General features: G+C 42.3%; 2 protein-coding genes across 4 annotated transcripts; both read left to right on the plus strand.

The window, feature by feature from the left end:
• Positions 1-98: 98 nt before the first annotated feature.
• dohh (deoxyhypusine hydroxylase/monooxygenase) lies at positions 99-5208 on the plus strand. 3 transcript variants are annotated; one of them, XM_085773343.1, is made up of 6 exons: positions 99-206; positions 748-857; positions 1128-1295; positions 1745-1821; positions 2973-3228; positions 3903-5208. In XM_085773343.1, the coding sequence occupies exons 2-6, from the start codon at positions 752-754 to the stop codon at positions 4211-4213; spliced, it is 918 nt and encodes a 305-aa protein (XP_085629469.1). In that variant the 5' UTR covers positions 99-206; positions 748-751; the 3' UTR covers positions 4214-5208. The 3 variants fall into 3 exon arrangements, with proteins under 3 accessions (XP_085629469.1, XP_085629471.1, XP_085629470.1); XM_085773345.1 differs by having other exon boundaries at positions 751-857; XM_085773344.1 differs by having other exon boundaries at positions 99-205; positions 744-857.
• Positions 5209-5787: 579 nt separating this feature from the next.
• On the plus strand, positions 5788-12891 carry rsph4a (radial spoke head component 4A). The gene is made up of 7 exons (XM_085773346.1): positions 5788-6035; positions 8368-8587; positions 9828-10109; positions 10610-11059; positions 11152-11296; positions 12370-12487; positions 12574-12891. Exons 1-7 carry the CDS (start codon positions 5929-5931, stop codon positions 12803-12805), a joined length of 1554 nt encoding a protein of 517 aa, XP_085629472.1. The 5' UTR covers positions 5788-5928; the 3' UTR covers positions 12806-12891.
• The last annotated feature ends 538 nt before the right edge of the window (positions 12892-13429 follow it).

Here is a 13429-nt window from a genome sequence, read left to right on the forward strand (position 1 = left end):
CGGTGGGTGGCGGTAAAGCACCCGGCCACTGTTGCCTGGCGCTAATAAACGAAAGAAGAATAAACAGTAACTCTGCCAGCGGAAGTCGCAGGAGTTGTGTTGAGTTGTCAGGTCCATGAGCCAGACTCGTGTCCCGGTGTGGAGCAGCAGCTGTCTGGGTTAGGTCCATGCCAGAAGTGTTGAGGCGGAACCTGTGATATCTGAAGGTCAGTAGCCCGTCCTGCTGTCCTGTCGGTCCTGTGGTGGTGTCTGTCTGCGGCTCCTGTGATGTGTAGTGAGGACGGTTTAGCTGGAGTTAGCTGGGGAAGCTAACAGTTAGCTCCAGCCGGCTCAGCCTTTCATAACCACAGCTTGATGAAGCCTGTTATGAGAGCTGGCGACAGAAGTGCACATGTCAGAGAACAAACTGTAATCAAAGTGAACACAGGTCATTATTGAAACTGGTTTCAGGGTGATTTGTAAGAAGAGTTTTGTCCTTGTTAATGTTTAAGTTGACCTGAGATACTCAGTTTTCAGTCATAGTTGTGTAACCTTATTTGGTAATAACACGTGTTATCATGAGTATCATATAACATTTATTATAAAGTCATTTGATATATTCATATTTACCTTCCTTTACAGAGTGCAATAACAAATATTCTAATACACAGTGAGATGGTTTATTGGATATGTGACCAGTTCATTTCATTTAGCTCTGTTTACTTTATGAACTAATAATCACGTTAAAATGTCTGACTTCCTGTGCAGCAGTATGGCCAGTGTTGAGCAGGTGGCATCAATAGGACAGGTTCTTGTGGACCCAGGACTCAACCTGACCCGGCGCTTCAGAGCCTTATTCACCCTGAAGAACCTGGGAGGTAAAACACCTTCACATCCAGTAGAGTTAAGAAAACAAGAAATCCTATGAACAACAAACAGACTACTAGAGTAAATCCAAGTTTTCCAACAAATGGGCGTACAGGTGCATGCTGGTCCTATACCTGTATACTTGTCTAAATAAATAAAACAAAGTCCAGATTTCCAGAATAAGTTTTTAGTCCAACAAAGCAAACCGTCCTGAGGCCTCAGAATAAACACTTTGGACACAAGGAACATGTAACTGATTGAAGCTGTGACTTGTGTGTCAGGTGCTGAAGCTATCGAGTGGATCAGCAAGGCCTTCGCTGATGAGTCTGCCCTCCTCAAGCATGAGCTGGCCTACTGCCTGGGACAGATGCAGGACAGACAGGCCATACCGGCCTTGACTGCTGTTCTCAAAGACACACAGCAAGAACCAATGGTTCGACATGAAGCAGGTGAGCACGCACACATTACATTGTGTACACACATTATTATAATATTAGATACAGTATATCATGTATTATATACAGTGACCCAAGTGACAAAAATGAAATGACATCAGCTGGCACAAACAGTCTGTCATGCAGTTGTGTTTTACAAATATGTCTTGGAATGACCATTAGAACATAAAATATTGTGTATGCTTTAAAACTGATTATATTCATCTGGATCACAACGTGAATCCATCTAGATACCCTGGATTGAATGGCATGGCACAAATACTATGTGTAGTGTTAACACCTGTAGTTGTGACACATTTGATCTTAGTTTAAGACAAGAATATCCAGCGCCTGCTCTTTGGATTTTGCACTTTGCAACTATGATTTTGATAATATCTTGATGTAATATTTGAGCCACATGAGAACTAGAAGCAACAGAGCTGCATCTCTGTCTCTGTCTGCAGGAGAGGCTCTGGGAGCGATCGGTGACCCTGCAGTTCTAGACCTGCTGAAAGAGTACAGCCAGGATCCTGTCATTGAGGTAGGTGTTGCCCTCGATGTATCATTGGTGTGTATTGTACTAGAGAGCACTATACAGTATGTAGGGGAAAAGCCTTTGTATGAATGTATGTGTGAATGTGACGAGTAGCGTAAATTGTGGTTGTTGATACTACAAGTGTCACATAAATGCAGTTTATTTACCAAAAGACTTGGACATACACTTGTCAAATGTTTATAAAACCTGATGATAATAATGGAGATAATCCCAAAATCACAATGTTGATATAAAAACTGTGTATTTCTGTATGCATCACCGCACACACTCCTTCCATCCCTCTGTTAACACAGTTTGTGTTTCTCCTTTCCATTGACAAGGCAGGGCAGTTTCATTTGTATTAGCCTCGTAAACCAGCCTCTCGCGGAAATGCATTTCATTTCATTCCAAGGGAGAGTCTGGCCTCATTGCCGCTGTACGCGTTTGGCCTGAAACCCTCAGAAGGCCGAGCCAATCAGCGTCGCTGCTGTGATTGACAAAGCACGTTGGCCAATCAGGGACCGACTGGTGCAACGCCCCGTCACTACACCAACTTGCTGATTGGCTGAATGGGGTTGTCTGTCAACGCTACTACCAAAGATATTAAACCGTCTTTGCTACTACTCCCGCCCAGCTCCCGCCCACCCCAAACGCTTACAGGGGGGATGAGGCTAGACTCTCCCGAGAAATGAAATGAAATGCACTTCCGCGAGAGGCTGGTTTACGAGGCTACATTTGTATAGCCCATTTTTACAAACAGTTTGTCTCAAAGGGCTTTACATAGCATCATAACAACAATGGGAGTACTGGATGGCAGACTGGTTTAACAGCAGGGGAAAGGGGGGAAAGGGGGCGATGCAGGCGGTGGTTGGTGCAGAGAGATGGAGCTCCAGTGGATCTGTGGAAACACAGAGCGAGTACGAGACACCAAGGCCAAACTACAAAGTGCAACAGATAATGATAATGATAGTAACTTCAAAATGTGGGAGAGGAGAGGAGAGGAGAGGAGAGGAGAGGAGAGGAGAGGAGAGGAGAGGAGAGGAGAGGAGAGGGCTCCATGTAACTCCATGTATCTATAGCAGCATATCTATTAAATGGTTCAGAGCTAACTGAACCATGTTGGGTGATGTTATGGTTTTTCTTCCTCCTCCTTCCAGGTTGCAGAGACGTGTCAGTTGGCTGTTCGTCGGTTGGAGTGGCTGCAGAGTAGAGGAGACAAACATCTGGAGGATGGAAGTACAGACAACAACCCCTACTGCTCCGTGGACCCGGCCCCTCCAGCCGTCAACAAGAGTGTGTCAGAGCTGCGCTCGAACCTGTTGAATGAGAGTCTGCCACTCTTCGAACGCTACCGCGCTATGTTCGCCCTGCGTAACCTGAGCAACGAGGAGGCTGTGCTGGCACTGGGAGATGGTAGGATACAACAACATGGCTCTGTGTTTTATCTGTGTATCGCTGTAGTCTTTACTGATGGATTTAGCTTTGGATTATTAATAACTGTGCTCCACAAAATACATACATTTAACTACTATACAACCACAGCTATAAACACATTCTTTAAACAAGTATTTGGCCTACAGTGCACAGGTGGAATCAGTTGACTTAAGCATGATTCATTTTACTACCAAATGAAATGTAGAGCTGTTTTAATGCAGTTTATACATCAGTGGGGCGTAGAGAAATTACTAATCAGGTTCAGAAAGAGACCAGAGCAAACTACTAGATGGATGTACTTGCAGATGCTGTCTTACTGCACATTATATACTGATACTGCAACTGATACAGCACATTATAGTGTAGCTACTTGTGTGGGCCGATGAGTATAATATAATAATATATAATAATAAACTGCAGTACAGAAAAAAACACACGCACACAACACACACCAACCTGCTGATTGTCACTGAAGTGCTGCTAGTTGTGTACAAGTGGCGTACTGTGATTTAAGATCATGTCATGTAGCTATCCTACATGTTGCACATACATCCTGCCCTCAGTGTCTCAGTGAAGGAGCCCTGTAATGATAAGACCAGTGTTTGGATTGCTGGACCCTGCATGACCGTCTCCTCTATCATCTGTGTGTCCAGGCCTGCAGTGCTCCAGCGCTCTGTTCCGTCATGAGATCGGCTACGTCCTGGGTCAGATGCAGCACCCAGCAGCGGTCCCAGCCCTGCGTGGAGCTCTGGAGCGCTCCGGTGAGAACCCCATGGTCCGGCACGAGGCAGCGGAGGCCCTCGGCTCCATCGGCAAGGACGATTGTCTGGCTGTGCTGCAGCGTTACCGCGGAGACACAGAACGTGTCGTCAAGGAGAGCTGCGAGGTCGCCCTGGACATGCTGGAGTATGAAAACAGTGATCAGTTCCAGTATGCGGACGAACTTGTCAGGTTACAGGGTTAAAAGTCAACGTCACACCTGAGAGGGCTTTCATTTAAATCGCTTTACTACTTTAACACCTTATACCACAGAGACACCCGGACAGCTCAGTGCTGTCTGTAAAATTATGGGATAGTGGGAGGTGGCTTTACAGTATGACAGGATAGTCAGCATGTAAAATCCAAAAACGAACCTGCAAAAGCTGTTACAAACCAGACAGGAGATGGCAGGCTGCAGGAGCCAGCGCTGAGCTGTGGGGTGTATGGATGTGGCTGTGTTGGGGGACAAGAAAGTGTCCTCCCTCTCCACTGTACGACTGCCTTCAGATGCTGTGCACTTGGCTGCAATAGTTCTTGTTTTTTTCCCCAGTGTGTCTTATTTGATTTCCCCAACACGCAGCTAATAACAGTAGACTGTAATCTGTACAATATCTACACTATATCTGTGTATTTTTGGCTAATTTCACAACACCCTCACAAGTGATTATGTTACTTTCATCCAGACAACGTACTTCTTTTCTGCTGTCATTTATAGTTTTGTGGAAACCACAAAATTGAAGACCTAATGAACTGATGTGATGATTTCAACTTAAAGGTCTTTTTCTTGGAAGTTTCTTTGTTCTTTATTTTTTTGTTTGAGAGCCAAAGTGAACACAAAGGTCAATAGACTGGGGATGAGACAGTCCTGTATGGGCTGGTCCTGTTAAGTGTTGGTTTTGGTCCATGAGGCACAATCATGTGATCAGTCCTGATGTCAGTTCACTCTGCTGTAAAGGATTCAGACAAACCAGAGATCGGTCTGCTTCTCTACAGCATATATAGGGGATTTACACAGCTGCTATTGTGGAGGAGTTGATTCAGACTTGATTCTGCAGCACAGATTAGCTGTGTGAATTAGTAGTTAAGCCTTAATCTGACCTGCTCTGCTGTGGAGCACAGGTTGTCATTTAAAAAAATTGTGCCCTTTGTCATTTACAGTCAAGTGTGTGCTGTATGTTTATTAAAACACTGCTGCAGTGATGCCGTTTTCTGTAATCTTTCTCTTAGTGGAGATGAGTGACACAGTAAAGAAGAAATAGGAGGAGTATGAAAATGATCTGATCCTATTATACAGATACCAGAGCTCGGTGGAAACTTTTTACAAACTCAACCACTATACCACCAGAACACCAAATAAAATGAGGAAATAGCTCCTGGAAGAAAACTGGCATGAAAATGGTGTATTTCATCACACTTTGTCAAAACGTGGCAGAAACATCCAATGGACCAAAGATGTTGACAGTAGAGACATCAATTATGCTACAGTGATTTCAGGTCTCTGAATGATGCAAATGTTTTGCCTTCATGAAAACTGCTGAATCTGTGGAGCCTCAGTGTGTTTGTCAGGTTTAACTTATCCTGGGTTTAACACATCTATCATCATTCTCACTACTACTACTACTACTACTGAGTTATGCGACTAGTTAATATTGACTAATTAATTTAAAAGTTAATTGACCGAAACAATTTTTCGTAAAAACAGCCTTTATCCGCTTTGTTGTTTTGCTCTCCCTCCTGTAGTCTCACAGCGCCCTCGCGAGCTTTGCAACCATTGTTACTGTTGCCACGGCAACCGGTGAAGTTTGGGTCTGAACTGTGCCGCAGCTCTGTTACCGTTAGCTAAAACTTACCTGGACCAACTTGTTGCGCCTGCAGTTGTAGGATAAAAAGTTCAGATTAAGTTTAAAGTACGGATGAACCATGGACGCTGTGGACGGAAACCAAGGCAGCAGTCAGCAGAGACTGCAGTCAGCCGGCTCGGTGAAGGCTTTCATGATGAGAAACAGCACGGAGAGCAACCTGAACCTGTGAGTGGCTGCTGTGTGGCTGCTTTTAGCTTGGTGCTGCTAACCTTCTGACTGACAATGAAACTGGCCGGTAATAATGTAGCGCAGTTACAGTTAGTTAGCTACATTGTTATAGTTTGTTGTTTTCCTGTCATGTCTTGTATGGAAAACTACAAACTATAACCATTAAGTTAACACGTAGGGTGAATATGGGTAAACTGGGACACTTTCTGAAAATCTACCTTCAACATCCTTTTTGATTATGAACCAAATGTCTTAGCCCACTATGTAGAAGAAAAAACAAAGAAACATTAAACACTGGATGAATGACCCTTCACCCAAAAAAAATTGACCCAAAACCAAAATTTTGAGGCACTATTGGTAAAGTGGGACACCATATATTGGCAAACTGGGACACCTCCATTTCTATTTAAACACAATAATATAAACAACAACAATTAATTTCTAATGAATAGAAATATTAACGTTTTTATTAAAAATACAATTTTATTTTAAAATCTTTATTTTCCTTGTCCCTGTTCTGCTCTTTTCTGCCATTGGATTCTGAAATAGGAATAGGCCAATTAGCATTAGCCTACTAGCTAGCTAGGATAGGCTAGCTAAGCATCACAAGCATAATTTTCATTGTAGCTACCTTGATTTATGCAATTTAAGTAAATTTGTTTATATATCTAGCTAGCCATAGCTAAATTTATGGGGGATGAATAAAAGTGGAACTTATTTCTACCTTTAGAATGACTTAAATGATTGTCCCAGTTTGCCAATAACACTCTGTCCCACTTTACCAATAGCACATTGGTAGACTGGGACAGTAGCAAAATGCCACTTTAAAAAAAATGTAAGACTCACATGGATGTGATTTTTAAAAATTATGAATCACCATTACACCCCCTAACAAAATATATCACAATTACAAACTATCCACCAGTTTGCTTATTTCTAGAACACTAACATCTTTCAGCTAAGAACGCTATGTCATTTTAGCTACCACCCTGTTTCACTGTGGAGGTAGTTGAATATGGTGAGCCACGCCCCTGGAAGTGATGTCATGGACACAGAACCACTCTTTTTTAATCTCATACATACCTATGATTAGCTCAATGATGATTTTTAGTAATAGAAGTATACACATGTAAAAGATAAACATGATTAAGCTTAACTGTCCCACTTTACCCATTGTCCCACTTTACCCATATTCACCCTATAATCAATCAGGTTTCCTCACATTACCATCAAATCACTGATCAACAGCCCACTTGACGGGTTTTTAACTTTCACCCTCTGGCTGGCACAGGTTGGTCCCATCTTCTCAGCACACGAACCTCCGGATCTGAAACACAACAAAATCCTCCCTACTCTGACATAAACTTTCCATCCCAGGTGTCTGAGGGGTCAGGGCAGATAATACAGATCATAAAACTCTTCCTCACATAAATGCTGCATTCAGCAGGCCACAGGCATCTCATCCTCTCCTCCCTTTGGATGTTTTGCTTTCACTGTGGCTCTGTGTGCTCTCAACTTTGCCTCTGAATGATCAAACAGGTTACTGGTATTTATTGCAGTATGAATCAAGCTCAACACAAATCTATATGGTTTGCTTACAAGTTTCAGTTGTCTTTAAACTCAATGGGTTAGTCAAAAATATATGGCACAATAGGTTAGTTAAAACGTGAGACTAAACTTTACTACTACTTAAAGTGAATGCATAAACAGGTACATAAATCCTTCTATATGTCCTGTATCCTATCTCTCCATATGTTAACAATTCGTACCACGGGCTAATGCTTCACAGGACACAACAGGTCAAATACAGCTAAAAACAACTTAGGCAAATGTTTCACATCACTCAGGATTTACTTGTTTAAATGGGTAAAATATGTAAGCGCTCAATCTAATAAAACAATCATCAGTGAGATATATTCAGTGTTGATCAGTAATGTTAAACTGGAGAATATATGTTCAGTGTTAGTTCTGGTGATGAGGTATCTGTGTGCAGTTTTGCAGTCTCTCTCAGTGTAGAGACACAGGTTCAGCTTTATCTCATCAGTCAGTAAGACAATGGCGCTCTGTTTTATTTGTTAGTCAGTAAGGCACAATATCAAACTCAGTTAGTAAAGGCAAATATTCAGTGTTAAAGACAGTTTTCACCCTAGCAATATACGACAGCCTGTAAATTAAAGGGTTACTGCTACACCCCTTTTTTGTGAATCAAATTTCACGAGGCTGTAAATAGACTATTCCAATCTGAGGCAGATTTTTTTTTGATGTTGAGGTTCCTTGAAAATGGTCCAAAGGCCAGAACTTAATCAATCGTTGTTCTTTCATGTTGCAGCTATGACCACCTCACCCGTTTACTAATAAAGGTGCTGGATGAGGAGCCACCAAATGTGGTGGATGTGATCGAGGACATCAGCCGTGATGTGAAGCGGGACCTACTTGAAAACAAACAGAGCACTCTGCGAGAGCTCCCAGAGGCTACACCTGCCGAGCTGCTGGCCGAACAACAACGGCTGCTGTTTTCTCAGACAGAAGAGGCTTTTGAAGGAGAAAGGGTATTTGGTTTAAAAAGGAAATCTTTTTTATTTTTTTATTTTTTTATTTTTTATACATATTACCAGTTTTTCTTGATTGCTAAGACACATTTCTCGAAAGCTTCTCTCATTTTCTCTAAACTGTGAACACAAACCCCAATTTTCAAGCTACATTCACAAAACCTCAGACTCTTCTTGCAAAACCAAACTTTCACCTCAAAACAGTTCAATCTGTGCCCAAAACTGAACTATGTTGTCAAATCGTGCCCTGAGTCAATCAAAATTAAAAACACTACTGGGCAGCCACTAAACACTACATAGAAAAATAGAAAACACAACGCTCGGCACATGAAGCTGTAGAAATAAATGTTTATCGTTCACTGTAGGCTAAATGCATGTTGCAAAACAAAACACCTGTGCATTTACAGTACACTGTAGCACTTCTCTCCTTCCCTTTCTTTCACCCTCCTCCTTCCCTCTCCACATCCATTTCATCCCCTTTTCCTTCCTTCTTCTTTTTTCTTCCCAGTTCATCTCTCCCTCCCTCATCCTTTCTTCCTTCACCCTGTCGTCTCTCATCTTCTCCTCTTGCAAAACGAAAAACCTGTGCATTTAGCACTTGTACATAGTAAAAAAAAAAGAAGTACAAAAACCAGAAATCTTGTGCATTTACACATAGCACTTGTACAGTACAAAGACAAACAGAAATCTTGTGCATTTAGCACATGTATACAGTAAGCCTACGTAAAAATAAAGTACAAAAATATAGAAATGAGAAGTGCATTACTCAGCCACAGCATCATTTCTCTGTACTGGATCAGGCCACAGGACTTCATCCTGAACTGGCTTACAGTATATGTGCCCTCACATCATTGGACACAAGTGTGATCAATTTTGAGTTGCTGTGTTCAACCAATGAAACCTGTGCTTTACTTGTGTTTGACTTTTGCCACCTGTGCTCAGCATTATGCAACACAGGTGCATCACAATGAAAATGTGTTGGTAAGATGTGTCTAAACAGGTGAAAAGTGCTGATGGTTTTGCCAAAAGAGTGACTGATTCAATCAGTGGGTTCAGGCAACTGAGAATTTGGTTCAGACAACAGGGTTTAGTGTTTTAGCAATTGAGAAAAACTGTAAAATTACACCAGGTGACACATCACTGTTACCCCAACAGCACCTGTGTGTTTACTGTATGTGTGCGTTATATGTAGCTTAATATTTATATTGTGAAATTGTTGATTGTTTATTTTTTTTGCCAGATGGAGACAGGTCTTCCTAATGTGAGTGAGATTTCCTTCTACATGGAGCAAGCTGGAGTAGGTCTAAGCAGAGAGGAGATGCAGAGGACCTTTCTGGCGCTCAAGCAGCTTGTTGAGTCACAGGGGCTCATGCAATGCCGACTGTGGGGTAAGGTTCTGGGATTACAGAGCAACTACATTATTGCTGAAGCTGAGTACAGAGAGGGGGACGAAGAAGAAGAGGAAATGACTGACGGAGCAGCTGTGGAAGAGGAGAGAGAGGATGAGCCTCAGGACAATGAGGTGAGGAAGTGGAAAGTAGCCGTTCAGTGTATCAGTGAACCTGAATAAACCAATCAAGAACAGTGACATTATATTTGTTTGAAGACAGAGACAGCCAGTAGTGAAAGAGAAAAGGCAAGAGGGCACTGTTTAGATTTGGCAGGGATGGACGTGACAAATTACAATTCCTCCTAATGTGAGCGAGATTATCACAAGAAAATCATTTTTGTGTGCATTAGAAAATGTCATTTTGCTTTAATTCAAGTATCTTTAATCTCAGGTAGTTGTACTTGTTACAGAGAGAAAACAGAAGTCTACTATGTGAGAACAGGGCATAAGAAAGCAGCAGGAACTGATTATCTCAGCCACTCTCAGCTCACACTTTGTTAAAGATACCTTTTAAATGTGTACATCATAATGGATGTTCACCGAGTGTCTGTTTGATTTAAATTATTTTTGTTCTCCAGAGTCTTTTCAATTCAAAAAAGTAAAGTTTTTTTTTAAATTCGTATTATTCTTAGACGGATCCACTTCCTCAGTCAACCTACAAACCTCCACCAGTGGTGCCAAAGGAGGCCATGGGAACAGGGGCTAACAAGTTTGTTTACTACGTGTGCAAAGAGCCCGGTCTTCCCTGGGTGAAGCTCCCTTCAGTCACTCCTGCACAGATCACTGTCGCTCGCCAGATACGAAAATTCTTCACCGGGAGGCTGGACGCGCCAGTTAACAGCTACCCGCCTTTTCCCGGGAAAGAAGCCAACTACCTGAGAGCACAGATTGCTCGGATCTCTGCCGGCACACAGGTCAGCCCCCAGGGCCTTTTCCAAGCCAGGGACGAGGAAGGTGATGAGGAAGACGAGGCAGCAGGAGACAGCTACGAATTGAATCCTGATTTTGAAGGCCTTCCAGCATCTATGATGGTCGAATCTTTGTCCTCCTGGGTGCATCACGTTCAGCACATTTTACCACAGGTAACACAAGTCTGATCGAACCATGAACATGAACCATCTTCTCATGGATACCTGTGCTTATTTTAATGTGTGATTGTGGACTGTGGCTTTAGGGTCGTTGCACCTGGGTTAACCTGGCTGTGAAACCAGGAGACGACTCCAATGAGGAAGGAGAGGCAGAGGAGAAGGAGGAGGAGCCTGATGAGCCTGAGCCTGAGGTTGGACCCCCTCTGCTCACTCCCCTCTCTCAAGATGCAGGTCAGTCCTTTGGACATGTTGGAGTTCAAAAGTGGTGTTTTTTTTTGTTTTTTTTGAATACTTCTCAAATTCAAACCCAACACATTTTATTTACTCACCAGAATCTTCTAACCAGTGTCCTCTGAGACTTCTGCTCAAATCTAGATGGGACAAAGCAGACAGCAACCACCCACACCCCAAAAAAGGGTTTCTAATGTTTAGACTCAGCTGATCTAATGGCAGGGCTGAAATTGTGTCAAGGTGTGGGTGCCAGGGCAGCAGGGATAGTTCAACATTTTGGCAAATTGGCCCATTGACATAATCCCTATAGTTTTAGGAGTAGGTTTGTTACCTTTAATTGTCGGTGCAAGCTATTTTTAGAACGGCGCGGAGCAGAGCCGTGAACTGCTCAGAGCTACGCTACGGAGGCTAATGGAGTTTCTCTGTTTCCGTCATCAAACTCATCAAATACACAATCCAACAACTCCAAAATGCTGTCGTGGACAAGTTGTGACCTGCACATTCACCACGCTATGAGATAATAACAGAACACTACGCGACAGAGTTCTTTTCGAGGCAAATGCAGAGACTTCTTGCCGAAAAACTGCCCCCGACGGGAACGCGCATCAGCGGTTTTGCATGAATTTACCTCAAATACAACTCCGTCTCATTATAACGTTCCGTTATTATCTCATAGCGTGGTGAATGTGCAGCTCACAACTTGTCTATGAGCGTTATGGCAATGGGCCATGCCAAAATGTTGAACTATCCCTTTAACCTTTGGTTTGTAGTTTGGCATATGGTGTATTTGTCAGGTTTTTTAACTGGTGACTCTGAGGTAGGTGTAAATGAAAGTGAACAGTGTGTGAACAGTTGTCTCTAGGTGACAGCTGTGTCAAGGGTATATGCCACCTCTTTAGTGGGAGACTCCCCCAGACTGTGAAGGACAAGCAGGTGTAAAGAATAGGATGGATGCATAAGTAAATAGAAAAGCAAGCCCAGAGTGTCTTTTTGAGATGATTGTGCCTCCACTTCTGAAACAAAACATATTTGCTTGAACAAAGCTTATTCTTTTAAATATTTGTGTCTTCCAGAAATATTCAACACCCCTCCCTGGACCCCCAAGATGTCCTCCACTCTCACCGCTCAGCATGCAGTGGCTGTGCTGCATTCCAACCTCTGGCCAGGGGCGCATGCATATGCTTCTGGAAAGTAAGTTAAAAGGATATTCTGATTTCATAGTATGCTGAGGAAAATGTTGTTTATTCCATTTAAACCTGTGTTGTCTCTTATTTTAGGAAGTTTGAGAACATATATATTGGATGGGGTCTGAAGTATGCAGGTGAGGGCTACCACCCACCTGTCCCCCCACCACCCCAGAAAGAATATCCCAGTGGACCAGAAATCACAGAGGCCTTGGACCCAACACTGGAGGAGGAAGAGGCACTAAAAGAAGCTTTAGAGGAGGAGCAAGCTGCCCAGGAGGAGATGGAGGACACAGGAGATGAAGAGGAGGAGGAGGATGACTAAAAATAAAACAGTTAAAGACATTTAAGTTAAGTTTAGGTTTGCTCATTCACGTGTTTGATTGTAATTAAATGGCCAAATGAAGTTAACATGGATTGATGTTGTGATTTCACAGAAAACAGAAGGAAGTATTTATATATGTCAGTAATTGGATGATGGAAACATATTCCCATTAAGGAAAAAATGATTACAAACTTTGGAAAAGCTGTCAGTGTTTTCCACAGATTTCTGGTTTCAAGCATTACCAGTGTGTCTGTTTGTCTGTGTTAGATTAATCCTATTTGTTTGTGATTAATTAGAAATCTGCATCCAACATCCAAACAATTTTCCATAAGTGTTTTTTACTCAACCATCGTTGTTGAACATAGATGTCACAGAAATATTAGATATTATTGAGACAAACAGAAATTACAAACAGTAATAGAGCCAGGGGGTGTGATTTATTTAATGTGATTTATCTCATAAGTGTTATCTAAATGATCTTTTTACTGTTTGGTCTCATTTATGGATATGACATTTGACAAAATGTGTTCAAAATCTTCTGATATCAAAATCTCTGATAATCTTTGATTCATATATAATGCCATACACATCACAACAGAAACACAACACAAAAACATGGGGAAA

The sequence above is a fragment of the Trachurus japonicus genome, chromosome 4 (genome assembly GCF_045865225.1).
Source record: "Trachurus japonicus isolate A0001 chromosome 4, Traja_1.0".
NCBI classification, from domain to species: Eukaryota; Metazoa; Chordata; class Actinopteri; order Carangiformes; family Carangidae; genus Trachurus; species Trachurus japonicus.

Bases quoted from the DNA above. Each gene is read 5' to 3' on its own strand.
- rsph4a (XM_085773346.1), top strand. From the start codon at position 5,929: ATGGACGCTGTGGACGGAAACCAAGGCAGCAGTCAGCAGAGACTGCAG. The intron at 6,036-8,367 runs GTGAGTGGCTGC...TTCATGTTGCAG, and splicing joins ACGGAGAGCAACCTGAACCT to CTATGACCACCTCACCCGTT. The intron at 10,110-10,609 runs GTGAGGAAGTGG...TATTATTCTTAG, and splicing joins ATGAGCCTCAGGACAATGAG to ACGGATCCACTTCCTCAGTC.
- dohh (XM_085773343.1), top strand. From the start codon at position 752: ATGGCCAGTGTTGAGCAGGTGGCATCAATAGGACAGGTTCTTGTGGAC. The intron at 858-1,127 runs GTAAAACACCTT...CTTGTGTGTCAG, and splicing joins CACCCTGAAGAACCTGGGAG to GTGCTGAAGCTATCGAGTGG. The intron at 3,229-3,902 runs GTAGGATACAAC...CTGTGTGTCCAG, and splicing joins TGTGCTGGCACTGGGAGATG to GCCTGCAGTGCTCCAGCGCT.